The sequence below is a fragment of the Heterocephalus glaber genome, unplaced genomic scaffold (genome assembly GCF_053883595.1).
Source record: "Heterocephalus glaber isolate CG9 unplaced genomic scaffold, H.glaber_assembly_v1.0 deba00001504, whole genome shotgun sequence".
NCBI lineage: Eukaryota > Metazoa > Chordata > Mammalia > Rodentia > Bathyergidae > Heterocephalus > Heterocephalus glaber.
The window spans coordinates 46,904,772-46,923,304 of record NW_028258324.1 but is presented as its reverse complement, the minus strand read 5'-3'; the positions used below and the strand labels follow the sequence as shown (position 1 = coordinate 46,923,304).

The 18,533-nt window shown below is 38.0% G+C and overlaps 2 protein-coding genes across 5 annotated transcripts in view; one reads left to right on the top strand and one right to left on the bottom strand.

Annotated features, from left to right (window-relative positions):
- Prkci (protein kinase C iota) overlaps positions 1 to 7,083 on the bottom strand; it is an 84,205-nt gene extending 77,122 nt beyond the window's left edge. For 2 of the 4 annotated variants that reach the window (XM_087186502.1, XM_087186500.1), the window contains exon 1: positions 6,561 to 6,818. In XM_087186502.1, coding sequence (XP_087042628.1) covers positions 6,561 to 6,661 — 101 coding nt within the window. In that variant the 5' untranslated portion in view covers positions 6,662 to 6,818. Of the gene's footprint in view, positions 1 to 6,560; positions 6,900 to 6,964 lie in introns of those variants that run through there. The other 2 variants (XM_087186499.1, XM_087186498.1) reach the window with 2 other exon arrangements.
- Positions 7,017 to 18,533, top strand: part of Phc3 (polyhomeotic homolog 3) — a 114,258-nt gene continuing 102,741 nt past the window's right edge. The window contains exon 1 of the mRNA XM_021254030.2: positions 7,017 to 7,152. The gene's annotated coding sequence lies outside the window, so the exon portion shown is untranslated. The remainder of the gene's footprint in view (positions 7,153 to 18,533) is intronic.

Here is an 18,533-nt window from a genome sequence, read left to right as displayed (position 1 = left end):
ACACCTAGCTTGTTTTTTGAACCTACAAAAACCTAAAACTCATCTAAGCGAGAAAATGCACAAAAACTAAGAGAATTTGCAAATAGAAAATTAACGAAATGATCTTTTCCATTATGTATCAAAACTAACTATAATAAACCAATGGTGGTATGTGCAAAAACAAATCTCTCCCCCCAAATCAATGAAATAAAATAGCAAGTATCTATGAGCATTAAGAGAAATATAGTATATAACAAAGTTATTTCGAGTAAGTAAAGGATGACCTCTTCAAAAATAGTATTAGAATTCTAAAAAATAAGTTGTATCAGAACACTACAATGACTAAACTAAAAAAAAAAAATCAGATTTATTGAAAAGTTAATTATTTTAAAAAGTGCACAACAGAAAATAGTAGAATATTTTTAGGTGAGAAATACATCTACCTATAGGCAGCAAACCAAGAAATAAAAGGACAGATTTGATTATATAAAAATGAAAAACTCCAGACAAGCAACAGATTGGGAAGTGCTGGCAACTTCAACAGACAAAATGTCAATCAACAAATTCATCAGAAAAATAACAACAAAAAATGGGCAAAAGACAGGAAGACAATCAAGAGGAAATATAAATGACCAATAATGTATTTTATAGAGACTTGTAGGGGATAGGGATGTAACTCAATGATAGGGCACCTGTCTAACATACGTGAGGTCCTACATTCAACCCCGCCTCCCCCAAGTCACTATTTTTTGCCAATCCAATTGTCAAAAACTTAAAAGACATATCATATAATGGGAGCATAAGGAAAAAGTTTCAATCGTACATGGCTGCGTAGAATGTAAATTAGTAAGTTTTTGTAAAGACAACATAAAATTTTAAAATGAGAATGTCTTTGTGTTTGTAAGAATGTATAATAAATATATGGATGTTCCTCCGACATGATTTGAAATGGGGACAAATTTAATGAGGATAAATTCAAAAGTTCATCAGAAAAAAGTATTAAATATAGGATAACAATATGGTAAAACACTGTGTACTAACTGTAAAGAAAGAGATCTAGTTATTTATTTATCCTGATATAAAAAGATGAACATGAAAAAAAAATCAAAGTTCAGAGGCATATGTAAAAATATGAATCCATTTATTGAAAAATAAAATATGCCTGTGTATCTGTAGACATCTCTACTTATACACATATACTTACATAGGTATATGAATACTTATATAGACATATACTTACAAAGATATATCAATATATGATACAGAATACTCCAAATGGTTAACAATGGCTGCACATAGAAAGTGGGAAAGTGAGGCTACAGAAGGAATGTTTCACTTTTCCTTTTTTTGTTGTTTGTTTTTGAGATAGGTTCTCAGTTTGTACCCCAGGTTGGCCTGGAACTCAGTATCTTCCTGCTTCAGCCACCTCAATGCTAGGATTACAGGTTTGGGCCATCACATCCAGTTCTTATTTTCAAATGTTTAAAATTTAATTTTAGTGCCTTGCCTTTGTGATCTGTATTTGACCACTGACGGCATTTTTGTTCCTATCCTCATTCTTAGCCACATTCCTATATTGATTAGCTGTCATGCATGGTGCTTGCAATACAGAGAAAGTACATAACAAATGATCAGTTAGATACGGTATTTCACCCAAATACCTCATGTAAAGCACTCAAAACCAAAAATAAATTGTTTCAGGTAGCAAATTGCCTTCTCTTGCAAATCTTTATATTTTTCTATATTGCCCACCTTTCTCAAACAAGAAATCTTTGAGTTTTCACATTCCTTTCCCCAGGGAGACAATACATCTTTAATTCATATCAACTATGTCCTCTAAAAATGTCCACTTAATCAACCCTCTTTTCCTTCTCCTTGGACTGTACTTCATAAACAACCAAATGACATTCAAGGGTCATTATCTAGCCTCAGTGAACTTTCTTGGACTCATTTCTCAGCAGTATCCACACTGTATTCTGTGAAGAAATGAAAATGAGACTTAACAACCAACTGACCTTAATTCCTCAACCTTATTGTGCTGCTTTTGATGCTTGGAGTGACACCATCATTTACCAGATACATTTTTATCTATCCTTTTGTTTTTTGGAGGGGAGGAGATGCATAAGATTTAACTCATGCTTGTACCATGGAGTTATACTCCCAACCTTCTCTATCCTTCAAAAAAATCAGGCATTTCATCCTCTAGGAAGGTTTCTCTCACCCCATACTCCTCTCTAATATCCACCCTTCAAGTAAGTACCTTATACATACATACACACACCCCACATTTAATGTTTTAACTCTTACATGTTTTTTCTTCTACAAGTCCTTTACGATAGCTCCTCAAAGGCAGGCTTGCATCATCTACCTTTATACACTGTGCCCAGAATAGCACCATGTGCCTGGATTACAGTAGGTATACAGCAACATTTACTAAACCCAGTTTAAATAATTTCTGAATATTTGAAATCATAAGCTAGATTAGAATTTTAAATTCATGTTTTAATTTGGTTCATCTCAACCGTTAAAAAACAAGACACACTGTAACCCCAGCACTCTAGGAAGCTGAAGCAGGAAGACTCCACATTGGAGCCCAGTCTGGGCAACTTGGCACTTAGCCAGACCCTGACTGAAAAAGCAAAATAACACTTGGGGTGTGTGTGTTATTAGAAAGCTAGCATGAACCAAGGACCTCTAAGGAGAATTTTTCTGAAAGAAGTTGCCTTCTTTCTCTCCTACTTCCCCAGTCTCTGCTTCTTCAAACTTTTAATTTGCACATGGTCAGTTCTGGCCTCAGCAGCCTCTCTCTGACTCTTTAACCTCAGTTGTCTAGCTACTGGCAATTTATCTCCATACTATCTAATTCAAATTTCTGAAAGGATTATTTTCTGTTTGGCACTAGACCACCATGTCCCAATTTTCTCTCCCTGGTAAGCTCTGCATCAGCTGCTCTATGGTTCCATTTATGCCAGAAGGTTCAGGACCAATCAGCTACTATTTCTCCAACCCTTAACTCAAGCTACTATTTTGATTTCCTCAGACCCATTTCTAAAATAAGCATATTGTTAAAATAATTTTGCAATACTTTTAAAAACAAGTCTTGACAAATCATGTTCACAGTGAGAAAAATCCAACATACCTCTTCACCAAACCAGTTACGCATTACAAATATGCAAAAAGTTAACTTTTTATGTCTATATGTGCACAGAAGGAATTGTCTAGATTATCATTGCTCAACACAATGGTTTCCAAAGCATTTTTACAAGCTTTTTGAAAAATTTCCTATGCATACATAATGAAAAGAAATGAGTAGATCAGGCATTCCCTGGTTAAATTCTAACCCATAATATCAAATACCTGTATATAAGGATAAGTACATACAATGGCAATCTATCCCTAACCAACAAAACCTGTTTCTCTTCCTCCAAACTAACATCACTAGGTCATGACTGAAGAAAGCTGCTCACTGCAAAGCTCCCTTGTTGGGGAAAAAAGGGGGCTGACAGCGAGACAGGCACTTTTAGGCTGGTCTCCAGTAAAAGCAGATTCTCGGTGATATTAATCTCCTACTTCAAAACTAGAAAAAAAATCAAATTAAATGTCTATTATATCTAGAAACATACCACACTTTGACTAAGATCACATGTAACACAATGAGAACACTATACACACCTTTGAAAGAAGAGAGCAATTTATTCACTAAAAAAAATCTTGATATTCCATGATTCAATATTCACTGAAAAATACTGCTAGAAAAATGATATGTGATAACAGCCACTCAGAAAATCTGAGGAGAAAGAAAGCTTTTCAAAAACATACTGTCCTTATGCATTTTAGAATAAAGGAGAATTTTCTATTTAAAAAATAAGTAGGGCCAGGGATTTACCTCAGTGGTTTCGCTGTCTGCTGCGCAAGCACAAGGACCCAAGTTCGATCCCCAGTACCAAAAAAATAATAATAATTAAGTAGCCAATTAGCCAACCTGTTTATGAACTATCACTGATGACTCATTTTTGTTTCATCTATATTAATGAGCAGCTGACTATGTAACATCACAAACAGCATTTTAGACTGTTAATAAACATATAATCTTAACAAATTCAATTTCAGAGGACAAATATTGGTACAGTTTAGAGTTCTGATGCTGCCCAGGCTAGCCTTGAAGTTGTGATCTTCGTGCCTCAGCCTCCCTCATAGAGTACAGATATGTGCTATCACGCCTAGGATAATTTCCTAAATTTAAAAAAAAGTCAGAGATGGTGGCACATGCCTATAATCCCAGCACTCCAGGAGGCTCAGGCAAGAAGACTGCTGCAGGTTCCAGGTCAGCCTGAATTACACGGCTAGACCCTGTTTCAAAAAACAAAAACAACTTCACAAAGACAATGTGTCACTTATCTTGCAGAAATTTAGTCACACATTAAGTTGTATGCCCCTTATTCTTTTGAATATAATTGTAGAGATAAGTCAGAAGACTTTCTGTAGGACATTCATTGTATTCCTAAAGCACAACAGACTGATTTGTTGGCACAGGATAAGCTGGGCAAAGAATGTAGCTCAAGGGTAGAGCACTTGCCTAGCACCTGTTGAGACCTTAGGTTTGATCCCAGCACCACAAGAAGGGGATGGGTGGGGGTCAAAAGAAAAGCTTACAGTGATTTTTATTTATTTATTATGCTTATGTACAGTTGTCAAATTGAAACATGATGAAGCACTAATTTCTTTACCTTTCAGAGTTACTGCAGAGTACTTAAGTATGATAAGTCAAGAAATTAAATTATTGAAATCTATAAAGGTAAACCAGAGAACAGTTTAACAACCAAAAATCTACTCATTATCAACTTTATAAAATGGAACACATTCAAAGTGAAATATCCATCAAACTGTGGGTAAGGTTTTAAAAAATGAAAAAAAAAAAAAAAGGAAGCTTTTCTCTCATCTTGCAAAGTTCATCGCTGACCATGAGCCAAAATGGAGAAAATAGCTCTGGTGACAGCTACAAATTAAAAACAAAACAAAACAAAAATGCATTTCTTGGTGTTTAAAATCAAAACCTTCTCACTTGTGTTTTAAGTAAAATCAGTTATAATACTGTCCAATATATATAAACACCTATAAATCACTCCTGAACACAGTCAAGCTTAACAAAGGCCAGAGGCTTCCAGGTAGTAAACTAGAAAGTCCTTACATCTAATCAATAGGACATATAGGGCTTATATTCTCTTTGAAATCAAAACAACAGAGCAATTTGAAAGTTTGCTCTCTTCACTGATCCTCTCAGGAATGTGAATGTACTACAGTTTCAACCTTGTAGTCCTTGAGGATTTTTTTCAAGCAATTTACTTCTGCCTAGATAAGCAATAAAATAGGCCAAAATAGATACGTTTTCTGTTAATCCTTAGTCTCAAACGTTTATGCTCACACTAACCTTACATCTTACTAATGCTTCTAAACATAATTACCTCAAAGAAATTCCAAATCACAACTGAATTCAAAGGAAGAAAAGTACATCACTGACGACCAAATGAGACTTAACACGCTATCATGACTGGATTATTTATGGTAACCACAGTAGATATAACTCAGGTAATGAGTAAAGAGCACAAAATTTATTTTTAAAATTTTTTATTAGTACGTGTTTGCAGTACATAATAATTACATTCATCGTGGGGATTGGTACATGTACATATCTTAAATCTTTTTTCATCCCTTTGCTCTCCCCTTCCTCCTCCTTCCTTCCATCTTTCGTCTCTTTCCCTTTCGTGAAAGATCTATTTCCCTGTTTACTATTATCTACCTTTTATTTATACTTTGGGTTTCTCATATAAGAGAAAACGTTCGATATTTAAGCTTGTATGTCTGATCTATTTCACTTAAAGAGAGCGCAGAATTTAAAGCTGTGCCTCTTTCTCTTCACACCTTGCAACAATACAGTATCTCACCCTATTGGATGGTCCGTGAAACACAGACAAGAGTCGACAAAATCTTAGTTTACACATTTGCTACTTATCTTGGTCATAAAGAAATATCGAAAGCACATCCTTAAAAACGCATCAATTTTAAAGTATAATCCCTACGTCCAATATACTGACAACCTGACCATTGTCCACTACACTTCATGAACTTTTCCACGGCAAAGATAAACCTGACTTAAAACCAGAGGATTTAGGCCTGTCGGTAATCAAAGGGCCCTGCTAACTGAAGCAGCCCTATCTTCTAGACCCACAGCAAAGGGAGTTAACTGAGGCATCACTCGGAATCTTCCACTCTCGACCCCAAATACGCCCGGACGAATGACGTAAAGCCCTTGCAAATCCCTGAGTAGCCGAGAGGCTGGTCACCACCGGGTGCACCCACTCTATCCCGAGGCTGCTTCTAGGACTCCGCTCCGCCCCTCAAGCCCCAGACTCCCGAGGGCCCTGACCACACCTGGGGGGACCGGGAGACTCCCGAGCCCCCTAGCTCGCCCACCCTCCACCCCTGCCTGGAGCTGCCGGCCAGCCCCTCACCCTTCCCCCCTCAAGCCAAGCGCAGGCGGCCGCCCCTCCGCTCCCACCCACGCCCCGACCCGACCTACTCACCCTCGGTAATAGGCTTTCACGCGGACCTGGTGAGAGTAGTCCCCGCTGCCGCCGCCCGCCACCGTGTGGGACATGGTGCTGCTGTCCCTCTGGGTAGGCATCTCCTCACTCCCCCGCCGCGGCACGGGAGGCCGCGGGTGCCAGGGGCGCGCCGCGGACTCGGCCGCCAGCGCCTGCTTGAGAGCTGCGACCGCCCGCTCGCCTACCTGTCCGGCCACCTCGCCTCGCCTCGCCTCGCCGACCCAAGGGTCGCCCGGCCCGGCAACCGGAACCGCGCGGCTCCTCCCACCGCCCCCGGCTGCGGCCGTCCCTATCGCCGCCCGGGCCCAGCCCGCCTCCCCGCTGGGGTCCCTCCCACCTCGCTCGCTCTCAAGGCCCACATTCCAGGGTAGGGCGGGCGCTACCTTACAGCCTGCTCCAGGAGCCTGGAGCCGGGCGACACCATCTTTCCGGGGCTGGAGACGGGTGGGAGAGGACAGTGGACCGCTCACCCGAACACCAAGTACGTCCGCGGTCAGGCTTTTCGTGGAAGCTGTGATAGGAAATTCACGAACATATTTCTGCAGAAGCTCCTTCCCTGAAGGAAAAAATGGTAGGAGACAGATTCAATGGCATCTCACCCCAGTTCCCAACTTGGTCACGTCCGCAGTCAGCCGACTGGGCACTCGGGTTAGATTTGCGGTGCGGGATTCTGGGATCTGGAGTCTGGGTAGGATTCTGGGACTTGTTTTCTGTTGCGTGCTTCGCCGCACCTTCTCGCAGATAGTGTGACTCTACTGTGCTTCCCGGAAACTGTGGATGTGGAAATTTTGAATACAGTTTGAGATTTGAGGGCACTGCATGTCGCTAGGCTTCGTCACGATCTAGACTTTGTTCACTGATTAATTCTCCTTGTCAATCGCATATATTATCTAAATTATACAAAGCTTTCTTGGGAATAAGATTTGTTTACCTGTTCATTATTGCCTTTTATGGAAAGAATTATGACAAATGTATCAATGGATGTAAAAAAAAAAAACTGGAAAGATTTACCTCAAAGATATGGGGGAAGACAGACTTTAATCTTTCAGGCCCTCCACATGGAGGCCCCTGTATATTGTCATTGCATGAAACAGGTGAACAGTGAATACTTAACAGCTAACCAGCCAGTCATCCAATCCATTAGCATTTGTTCTGTTGACACCGGCCAACCAAGGATTAGAAAGAATTTATTCTTATAACCTATTCTCTTGACTTTCCTGGGGTCATGGCTACGTCACATAATTTATACAGTATTTCGGTTATAGGTAGTATGAATCCAGCCTTTCCAATCTTGGTACCGTTGCGTGCTGAAAGCGTTGAAATAGTAATTTTGAAAATAACTACTTTTGTGATAATAAATTAGACTTGGGAGATTGACTCATTAGAGTTACATGTGACACAGCTTGGTATGACATCCTCCAACTGCTATAAACTTGGATTATGTTCTTAATGAAACTGCCCGTTGAATAACTTAGCAGTTTTTTGACAATTGAGAACCTCCATCAGCATATTAAATATGGATTGATGAGCTATGGACTGTTATGCCTGCAGTTAGATGGTCAAATTTTAATTGGATTATTGGAAACTTTGGTATATTTGTGACAAATTTGACATTATATGATGCTGTAGAAAAATAAACAGAAGGAACAAAAATTTATAGAGAAATGAAAGTTCAGGCATAGAAAGCTTTTTTTTTTCTTTTTTAGCCCTTGTTCTTTAGAACCTTTGAAAAATCCTTCATCATTGATCTCATAGCATGCTTTGAAGGTGACTTGAGAGAGGCTTACTGCTTACTTTGTTGCCTACAGGAATCTGTAAATATTTATAATTTGCATCTGTATTGCCACATATAAGTTTTCCTTTTCGTAGAAGTAACCCTTTTTTTTTTTTTTTGGTACTGGGGATTGAACTTGGGACCTTGCACTTGTGAGGCAGGTGCCGGAACCACTGAGCTAAAAATCCCTGGCAGTTTTCCTTTTCTTAAAGATGAGAAATTAAAAGTAGACTATGGTGGCACATGCCCTAGTCCCAGCTACACAGGAGACTGAGGCAGGGGGATACTTTGAGTTTGAAATCAGCCTGGGCAATGTAGTGAGACCTTGTCTCAAACAAACAAAAGCAAAAAAGATGAGAGATTATCAGGGAAAACATGGAATTAAATTTTTATTATTTTTATTGAGGTATAACTCAACATACAAGTCACTCATTTAAAGTGTACAATTCAGTAGTTCTTAGTATAGTCACAAAATTGTGTAACCACAACTACTATATAAATCCAAAATATTTTCATCACCCCAAAAAGAAACCACATACCCATTAGCAGTGACTTCCCATTCTCCTTGCCCTCTGGCAACATATCTTTGGTTTTACTATGGATTTTCCTATTCTGGACGTTTCACGTAAATGGGATCATACAGCATGTGGCTCCTTCCCTTAGTTTACTATTTTTGAGGTTCATCTATGTTGTATTGTATATCAGTGCTTCATTCCTTTATATGGTTAAATAATATTCAGCCACATAGGTGTACTACATTATTGCTGCCATGAACATTCATGTACAAGTTTTGTGTGGGCATATTTTTAATTCTTTTGGGTAGGAGTACCAATTTACCTAAGGGTAAATTGCAGTCATATGGTAACTATATTGAACATCTTGAGGAATGCTGAAGTTATATTCCAGAGTGGCTCCACTGTTTTACATTCCCACAGCTATGTATTGAAAGTTCCAATCCTTTACTTCCTTGCCCATATTTGTCATTTCCCTACTTTTTTTTTTATTACAACCATCCCAGTGATTTGAATGGCCATTTATATATCTCCTTAGAGAAATGTCAATTCAGACCCATCTAAATCACACAAAGATTCCTTAAAATTGGACTGTCTCTCTTCATTGAAGTTTTAGTTGTTTTTGTTTGTTTTTTGAAACAGGGTCTGGGTATGTAGCCCAGGCTGGCTTCGAACTTGCACTTGCTACAGTCCTCCTGCCTTGGCCTCTCAATTACTGGGATTACGAGCATGGACCGTCATGCCTGGCTTGCAGTAATAACTTTTTAAATAGTGAAGTTTGGGCCAGGGATTTAGCTCAGTGGTTCCGGCACCTGCCTTGCAAGGGAAAGGTCCTGAGTTTGATCCCCGGTACCAAAAAAAAAATAAATTAAATAGTGAAGTTTGAGTTTTACAACTTTGTTTTTTTCAAGAGAGTTGGCTATTCTGCATCCCTTATATTTCCATATGAATTTTAGGATTAACTTGTTAATTTCTCTAAAAAAAAAAGAAAGAAAAGCCAATAGGGATTTTAATAGAGATTGCATTGAAAGTGTACATCTGTTTGTGGGGGTTTGTTACGGTTTTTGTTTGTTTGTTTGGTCGGTTTTTTAGACAGCGTCATGCTATGTAGCTCACAACAGCCTTGAAAATGGCTAAACTGCATTTTTCAAGGCTGAGGCAGGAAAATCACCATGAGTTTGAGGCCAGCCTGGACTATATAGTGAGTTCAAGTCCAGCCTGAACTACATAGTGAGACCGTCTTAGGTACTTTTTTCTCATTGCTGAGACAAAATACTTGACACACAAAGTTAAAGGGGGGAGGTTTATTTAGCTCACGGTTCATAGAGATTTCAGTCTGTAGGTGCCTGGCTGCAAGGCAGGGTAGCAGAAGGCAGAGGGGCAACAGTTCATGGCGGCAGAAAACAGCAAAAGTAACAAGGGACCTGTTAGTGTCTTTCTGCCCCTTTTATCTTGTCCAGACTACCAGGATTAGGGTGATGCCAAACCAATCACTCACATGGTTTAGTAATCACACACTTTTAATCCCAGCATCACACACTCTGGATTCAGCCACCTCAGAAAAAGCCCACCTATGACTGCAAGAGGTTTTGGGGGACATCCTAACACAAGCTAGTCTCAAAAACCAAAACCAAAAAAAAATTTTTAATTAAAAACATTTTTTAAAAATGGCTAAACTGAAAATGTAAACCTTTACATTCAGTCTGAATTAGCCTTTCCAATGTACTCTTCAGCCCGTAGTGAATATGAACATTTGTTTGCTGTCTTCTTCATATTGTCTTAAAAATCTTGCTACTGGCTCTTCAATGCTTGTTTCTCAAATGAGAATCAAGTTTACACAGTGGGAAGCCAATGACAGATAGTGAAAACAAGCATCCCAGCCGATTTTTCTTTCTGCTTTTCCCAAAATGGTGCTAATACTCTCAACTTTGCATAAACCTTCTACTTTTAGCTACTTTCAGTGGTTTCACTGAGCATGCAATAATCACATTTAAAGAAAGAGGTTCAGACTGGAAGTATTGATCATTTAGCGAGATCTTGTGCCCTTATGGAGGTAAACATTAGACACCTGCCTGAATTATACTTGCCTTTGGCTCAGTGCAATACCTTTAATAGGAGAAAATTAATTAATGCTAAGATTCATAGGATTAAATGATTTTAAATACTTTTGACCAACTTTGTCTCATTTTGTGATCATTAGAGTGCATGTCCCAATGTGGAACAAAGAAATAACCTGCTTTGAGAGAATGAATAATAAACACAGATTCTATGTGATCATTTCTTGTATTACATTGTTTTATTAACCTTTAAAAGCACAGTCATAGCCAAAAATCATCAAAACTTCTAATTGGAGTCTCTGAAAGCTGAGGTTAGTGAAAGTTTAGTTTTCTATTACTCTGATGAGTTACTTTAGATAGCTAGTGTTCCCCAGATTTCCTTGTCTCCTTTTCTCCCTTCTACACCCCACCCCTGCATCTACCCCACTGATGTCGGCTTTATCTCCAAGTCATCTCTGGGTTTTTCCCTTCATTCCAGCCGCATAAGCTTATTTATGTTATGGTTCTCCAATTTCATTCCCACACTGCAGATAATGACATGTAGTTAGGAGTTTGAGCCTTAATCTGTCTTGTCTTTGAAATATAATTGCTTTGCTTCAAGTTTAAAATATTAAAAATTAATATCTTATTCCTGGATAATCACAGAAAAGGAAGCTCATAGATTGATGCCTGTGACATATATCCCTGTCCACACACAAACACACACACACTATCCTCTGGTTATTCTGAAATGCCCTGCTGAACTCAGTCCCAACCCCAGGTGACTTCCCTGCTCCTTCAACAGGAAGTATTTATAGACTCACCTGTGTTCCACAGGCTGTTAGGTTATAATTCAGTTACAGCACTATTGTGCAATATCATACTACTTTAATTTTTTTTCGCATACTTGTAAGGAACTGGAACTGGGATGTGTTTGTCTCTGTGTTCCCTGTACCTAGCACATAATAGGTGCTCAAATAGTATCTGTTGACACCGAACAGCTACCACTTTGCTTCTTACACCCTCTGCCATAGATACTAAGGATTGAATTCAGGGCCTTTGTACTCAGCTATATCCTCAACCCTTTTTAAAGTTTTTGTTTGTTTGTTTTGGTTTTTGAGACAGGGCTTCACTATATAGTTCAGGCTGGCCTTGAACTCACTATGTATCCCAAGCTGGCTTCAAACTTGCAGCAATCCTCCTGCCTCAACCTCCCAAACCATGCCTGGCCTACTTTTTAAATTTTAGGACAGGGTCTCATTTGAATTGCTGTGTTGTCCAGGCTGAGCTCAAACTTGTGATCCTCCTACTTCCTCTTCCCAGAGTGCTGGGATTACAGGTGCTTTATCTATAAAATGAAGGTAACAAAAATTATTTATTTGATAAGAATTTCCTCAGGTTGGATTATTTAATTCTTACAGTTTAAAATGTGAGGTAATCACACTCCTGTGATTCCCCACTGCCCCCCTCAAGTCATGTCCTACAATATTAATTTTTTAAAATGAGTGTAGGGGCCAGAGATTTAGCTAAGTGGCACCACCCTGCCTCACAAGCACAAGGTCCTGAGTTCGATCCCTGGTACCAAAAAAAAAAAAAAAAAATGAGTGAAAAAAGAGGCTTGTTCTAATGAACAACAAATGGAGACTTCTGTTAGAGAGGTCAACAATGATGAAAGGAAGGAATGAAGGAAGGAAGAAGAGAGTCACATGAGGGAGAAAGAAAGAAAAGGAAGAAAGAAAATTGTTTAACACAAGCCATTGAGTACTCAAAGAGATCTAAGAAAGCTCTGCACAATTAACTTTTATAAGGTTAATTATTGCCAGGCACCAGGCACTCTTCTTTCTTTCAAGAAAGTTACAGTCCACATGTGATAACAGGACACATGCTAATAAAAAGAAAAATATGCGAAGAGGTGCCTGTTACATGCCAATAAATGGTAAAGAATAATTACAAGCCCAGAAGAGCACTTACTACCTCATCTTTGAGAATCAGAGGATCCTACCTTTCTCGCTAGACTGAAATGCACAAAACTGACTACCAAAATGACATGTTGAAAGAGTCTCTGTCAGGGGCCAGGGATTTAGCTCAGTGGTTAAAAAGAAAGAGCCTCTGTCAAAATAGAAAAACTTTAGCTAGCAGTACATTATTTAATGATATTTTCATACCAAGTATGCTGTCAGTAAGAACAATTAAATATAAAATGTAAGTTTTTTTTAATTTTAAAAAATTTTTATTGTACGCGTTATGGTACAAAATGATTACATTCATTGTGGAGAATGTACATTGTAGAGTTAGTATATGCACGTAATACATCGTAATTTTTTTTTACTTTCCCTTCCCCTCCTCTCCCTCCTTCCTCCCTCCAGCTCTAGGTCTCCTTCCCATTTGCAAAAGATCTATCTCCCAGGTACCTATTCTGTCTTAAAAAATAAGTTACCCTCCAGTTTGAAAAAGCAAACCTTTTCAACATTTCGTGAAGACGGCATATTCAGTTGCAAATAGAAACCTGTTCTAATAAAGTCTCCCTCATCTGGTGGCTCAGTCACCCAGTCCTGGCCTCTTTCAGGAGCCCAGTTCTCTCCCACAGTGTCTGATGTAAAATCTCTCCCACAAAGTTACTGACCTCTCCCCACCTTACAGAGAACCAGCTCATTTCTCAATCACCTCTGCCTATTTCCTATTGGACACAAAATTTTCAGTTTGAATTTCTGCTGACCTTAAGTATCCTATTTTGGACCACTGTTAAATTGGGGAAAAAGTGGAGCTCTTAGTCTGTAATGATTTCTAGCTGTCTAATCATACACACGAAATGTCTATGTGCCCAGTATTCCAGAAATAAAGTTGCCTGTTAGTTCACCAGCACACTGTGCTTTTCACCTTGTGACTTAAGCACAAGGTATTTTACTGAATTGGCATAGCTTCCTGCTTTAGATAAGAACAAATTATGAAGCAGCCCATAATTATATTAGCACAGGTTTCTATACAATGAGCCTTTTAGAGCAAAGCTGCCATCTTCATTAGTTGCCTGAGCAGCAGGAATCTTACTTTTCAAGTTCTAATACTTAAAAATTTGTAAGTATTCAAACAAATATTAAATTAACCCATGATTCATATTCACTTAAATACAAAAGCTGGGAACAGCAAACAAGCAGAGCAAATCTTCATTTTCTGCTTGCCTTGAAAGTTGTGGCTTGAAAAGTTCAGCTTGCCAAGCCATCCTTTTATTCAAATCAAGCACAATTCTTTTTTAAAATTTTAAATGTATAACTTTATTATCAAACACACATATACAAAAATTAAAATTATTCAAAGAAAAATAATGCAAGGAAAAAACTATAATAATATTTAAATATAGTAGAACTCAACCAAAGCAAAACTGAAAAGTACTTAAATATTTTTCCATGTAATTTAAAAAAACATCTCAAGCATTAACAAGACATCAGAGGATGTAATTTGTTTTTGAAAGATTTTCAAAACTAATATTGAACAAATAGCGGTCTGGAAAAAAATTCTAATTAACTAATAGACTCCACATAGGCCAAATTTTTTAAAATTTAAATTTCAATACAGTCATATGACACGTGATGGAAATATAATCTGAGAAATATGTTATTAGGCATAAAGTTTATATAAGTAGGATTATGCTCTAAAGGATGAAAAGCACAACATGTTATGATAAGTACATAAAACAGTAACAGTAACAGTCGTTTATCACACTATCGAGTACTGTGTACTGTACATAGTTGTATATGCTTCTTTTGGAAACATACCTTTCTCTCCTTTGATCTCGATTCTTCCAATGACAATTCCTTTTTTTTTTTGATACCGGGGTTCGAACTCCGGTCTTTGCGCTTGCGCCGCCGGGGAAACCACTGAGCTATATCTCCGGCCCTCCAGTGACAATTCTTTTTTTTTTTTTTTTTGGTACCGGGGATCGAACTCGGGTCCTTCTGCTTGTGAGGCAGGCGGCGGAACCACTGAGCTAAATCCCCGGCCCTCCAGTGACAATTCTTAAGGAAGTTTTTTCTAGCTCATTTTACCTAACTAGGAATCTTTCAACCAGAATCATGGGATAGTAGAATTACTAGCTGGAAATTACTCTGTATTATTTAGGTCAGTCTTCTCAAACATTAATATGCATGCAAATTAGGATTTGGTTAAACTGCAGATATTTACTTATTTATTTATTTATTGGTGGTACTGGAGATTAAACCCGGGGCCTTCGCACTGAGCTACGTTCCCAGCCCTGTTATATATGTGTGTATATATGTATATGTATATATATGTATACATTTTTTTTTTGGAGGGGGGTTAATGGGGATAGAACTCAGGACCTTGCACTTGCCAGGCAGGCAGTGGCACCACTGAGCTAAATCCCCAGCCCTATATTTTTATTTTGAGATAGGGTCTTGCTAAGTCACTAAGCTTCCCACGTTGGTCTTAAACTCATGATCTTCCTGCCTCAGCCTCCCAGATTGCAGTGATTACAATGGTGCCCTACCACATCTAGTTTATTTAGTCTTATTTTCACTTGATTAAACAGTTTCAAAGATTCTAGTAAACAAGGCACCTTTCAATAGGAGGCTAGATTATGTCATGTCTTCTTTTATCTCATAACTGGGAAGCAAACTTGAGAAACAGGATGTCCTTCTCTACTTTCTGACCTAGTAATTTTTAAAAAAATTTTACTGAATTTGTATAGCTTCCTGCTTTAGATAAAAACAAATTATCAAGCAGGCCGGGGATTAAACGCAGGATCTCACACTTGCCAGGCAGGTGGTATACCGCTCAGCTAAATCCCCAGCCCCTGACCTAGAAATTTTAAACTATGACTCAACAGTTCTTTTGAGAGTTAAGTTTATAGGGTTTTGCTATAAATTTATACAAATAAATATATAAATATAATATTATATAATTAGCAATTATATAATATAATGTAAATATAACATTATTTATATGTTCGTATAAATTTATAGGGAGTTTTCTGCTCATATTTCTTAAACTTTTAATAAAATTTTCAAACTTTCCAATAATATTAAAAATACTTTGAAAAATATGTACCAATTATTAGACCACTAGTCTCTCCTTTCCTCTAGGAAAGCAATAGGGAATCATCAGATAATTTCCAAATGGAAGAAAGTGCTTCATCCCTGGAGCCTCTTACCCTGAGCAACCTAAGCTGCTTTCTCCTTCCCAGCCAAGCACTAACCAGCCCTGACCCTGCTTAACTTCTTGGGACCAGACAGTAGGCATGTTCAAGGTGGTACGGCCATAATCTAAACTGCTATGTCTCTCGAAGGAAAGATGGAAAAACACAATGACACTTAGGGCTAACAGCTTCTTATTTTTAAAATGAATTGTTAGAATACACAGGTGATATCAAGAAATGTCTGCTATATGTTCACTGGATACAAGACTCTATACTTCATATAAGTTGTAAAATCTAATTTCCACATGTAGGTGTAGTTGGGGCAGTCTACTTGAGAAGGCCACACATAAAACTAGGACAAATCAAATAGCAATTAGAATTAGGTAACAATAGAGCCGTACTAAACTGTTAATTTTGTGGAAGAGCAAATGAGAGCTGTAAAAATTCAGAGGAAGGCATAATTATGTACAGTTAGGGTAGACTTTTTTTTTTAATCTCTGATAACAGTTATCTCAAGAGATAAGGGTGCTATAAAACAGAAGCAGTTGTCTTTCATCTAGAAAGGACTTTTATCAGGACTAACAGAAAAAGTACTTATCAAGAACTGAAAAAAGCCTTTGTTAACTTGTAATAGAATGTAATTTCAAAGACAGCTGGGGCTTTCGTTTTACATGAGATAGGCTACTATCTGCTACTGAGCCTTTCAACATCTGCTTTTTGTGACTGGAAAACGAGAGAGTGGTGAGCTCTGAGACCCATCGCAGTCTAGTATTGTAAAATTCTGGTGTTTCTTGGAAACTTTGGGGTTGAAAAACACACTAGATTGTCAACTTCGTAGATAAAGCTTTTCTAGCTCCTAGCAGAATTTACCATTTGGTATTTATTGGTTAACAGTAGAAATCTCCAATCTGCTTTTCATTTGTTGAATATGTTTGTTGAGCATTTATTATGTTACAGACCTATGCAAGACATGAAGGTCGAAAACAAAAACCTTGCCTTCAAGGAGCGCATAGAGGCAGACTTGAATCAATATTTATTTAAAAACATGGGATAAGGGTCAAGACTACTGAGGGGGCAAAGAATAGGTTTGCTGGTGTCACTTTTTAACCAATGATGCTGGGACAATTGGATATTCACATACAAAGGAGTAAAGCTGGACTTTATCTAATCCAAATTAACTTAAAATAGATCTGAGACCTAAATCTAAATTAAAATTATACAACATTTAGAAGAAAACGTAGTAGTAAATCTTTGTAACCTTGAATTAGGCAATGGTTTCTTGGATATTTAGATATGATACCAAAAGCACAAATAAAAATAAATAAATAAATTAGGTTTCATTGAAATTAAAAAATGCTAGTACTTCAGAGAAGCCATTAAGGGCCGGGGATCTAGCTTAGTGGTTCCGCCCCCTGCCTCACAACTGCAAGGACCAGAGTTCAACCCTGGTACCAGAAAAAAAAAAAAAAAAATCAAAGAAACCTTTAAGATTTGGCTATTACAGATTGTGCTGGGGCTGGGGATTTAGCTCAGTGGTTTCGCTGCCTGCTTCGCAAGTGCAAGGACCCAAGTTTGATCCCCGGTACCAAAAAACCAAAACAAAACAAACTGTGCTGCTGTAAACATGGGTGTGCATATATTGCCGTGATATGATGCTTCTTTCAGGAAGAAACCTAGAAGGGGAATAGATATGTCAAATGGACACTCTACTTAGTGTTTTGAGGACGCTCCATATTGATTTCCATATTGGTTGTACCAGTTTACACTCCCATCAACAGTGGAGCAGGGTTCCTTTTTCCTCACAGCCTCTCCCCCATTTGTTTTGGCTGATTTCTTGATGATAGTCATTCATTCTGGAGATGGAACCTCATTGCTGTTTTAATTTGCATTTCTTAAGTGATCAGTGATGTTGAACATTTTTTCCTATATTTATTTGCTGTTTATACTTCATCTGAGAAGTGTTTATTCATTTCAAATGCCCATTTTTGAATTGCCTTTAAATTTAGGAGTCTGATTTTTTGAGTTCTTTATATATTCTAAATGTTAGTCCTTTGTCTGAGGAATAGCTGGTAAAAATTTTTTTTTTCCATTCTGTGGGTTGTCTCTTTACTCTGTACAGCCTAGATGGCCATCAATGGATGGATGGATAAAGAAAATGTGATTTTTATGTGCAGTGGAGTACTGCTCTGCCATAAAGAAGGATAAACTTGAGACATTTTTAGCTCAATGGATGCATGTTGAGACCATACTTTTAAGTGAAATAAATCAGACACATGTTTAAATATCACTTTGTTTCTCTTGTGTGAGAAACCAAAAACATAAATAAGGACCAAAATGGATGATAGATATTGGGAAGTAGGAAAAAAATGTTCAAATGGGAAGGGGAATAAAGGAGGGGGAAGGGGAAGGTAAGAAAGGGAAAAGGAAAAAAAGAGAATGGAAGGAAAAAAGTGGAAACAAAGCTTTTGTAAATGGAGAGGG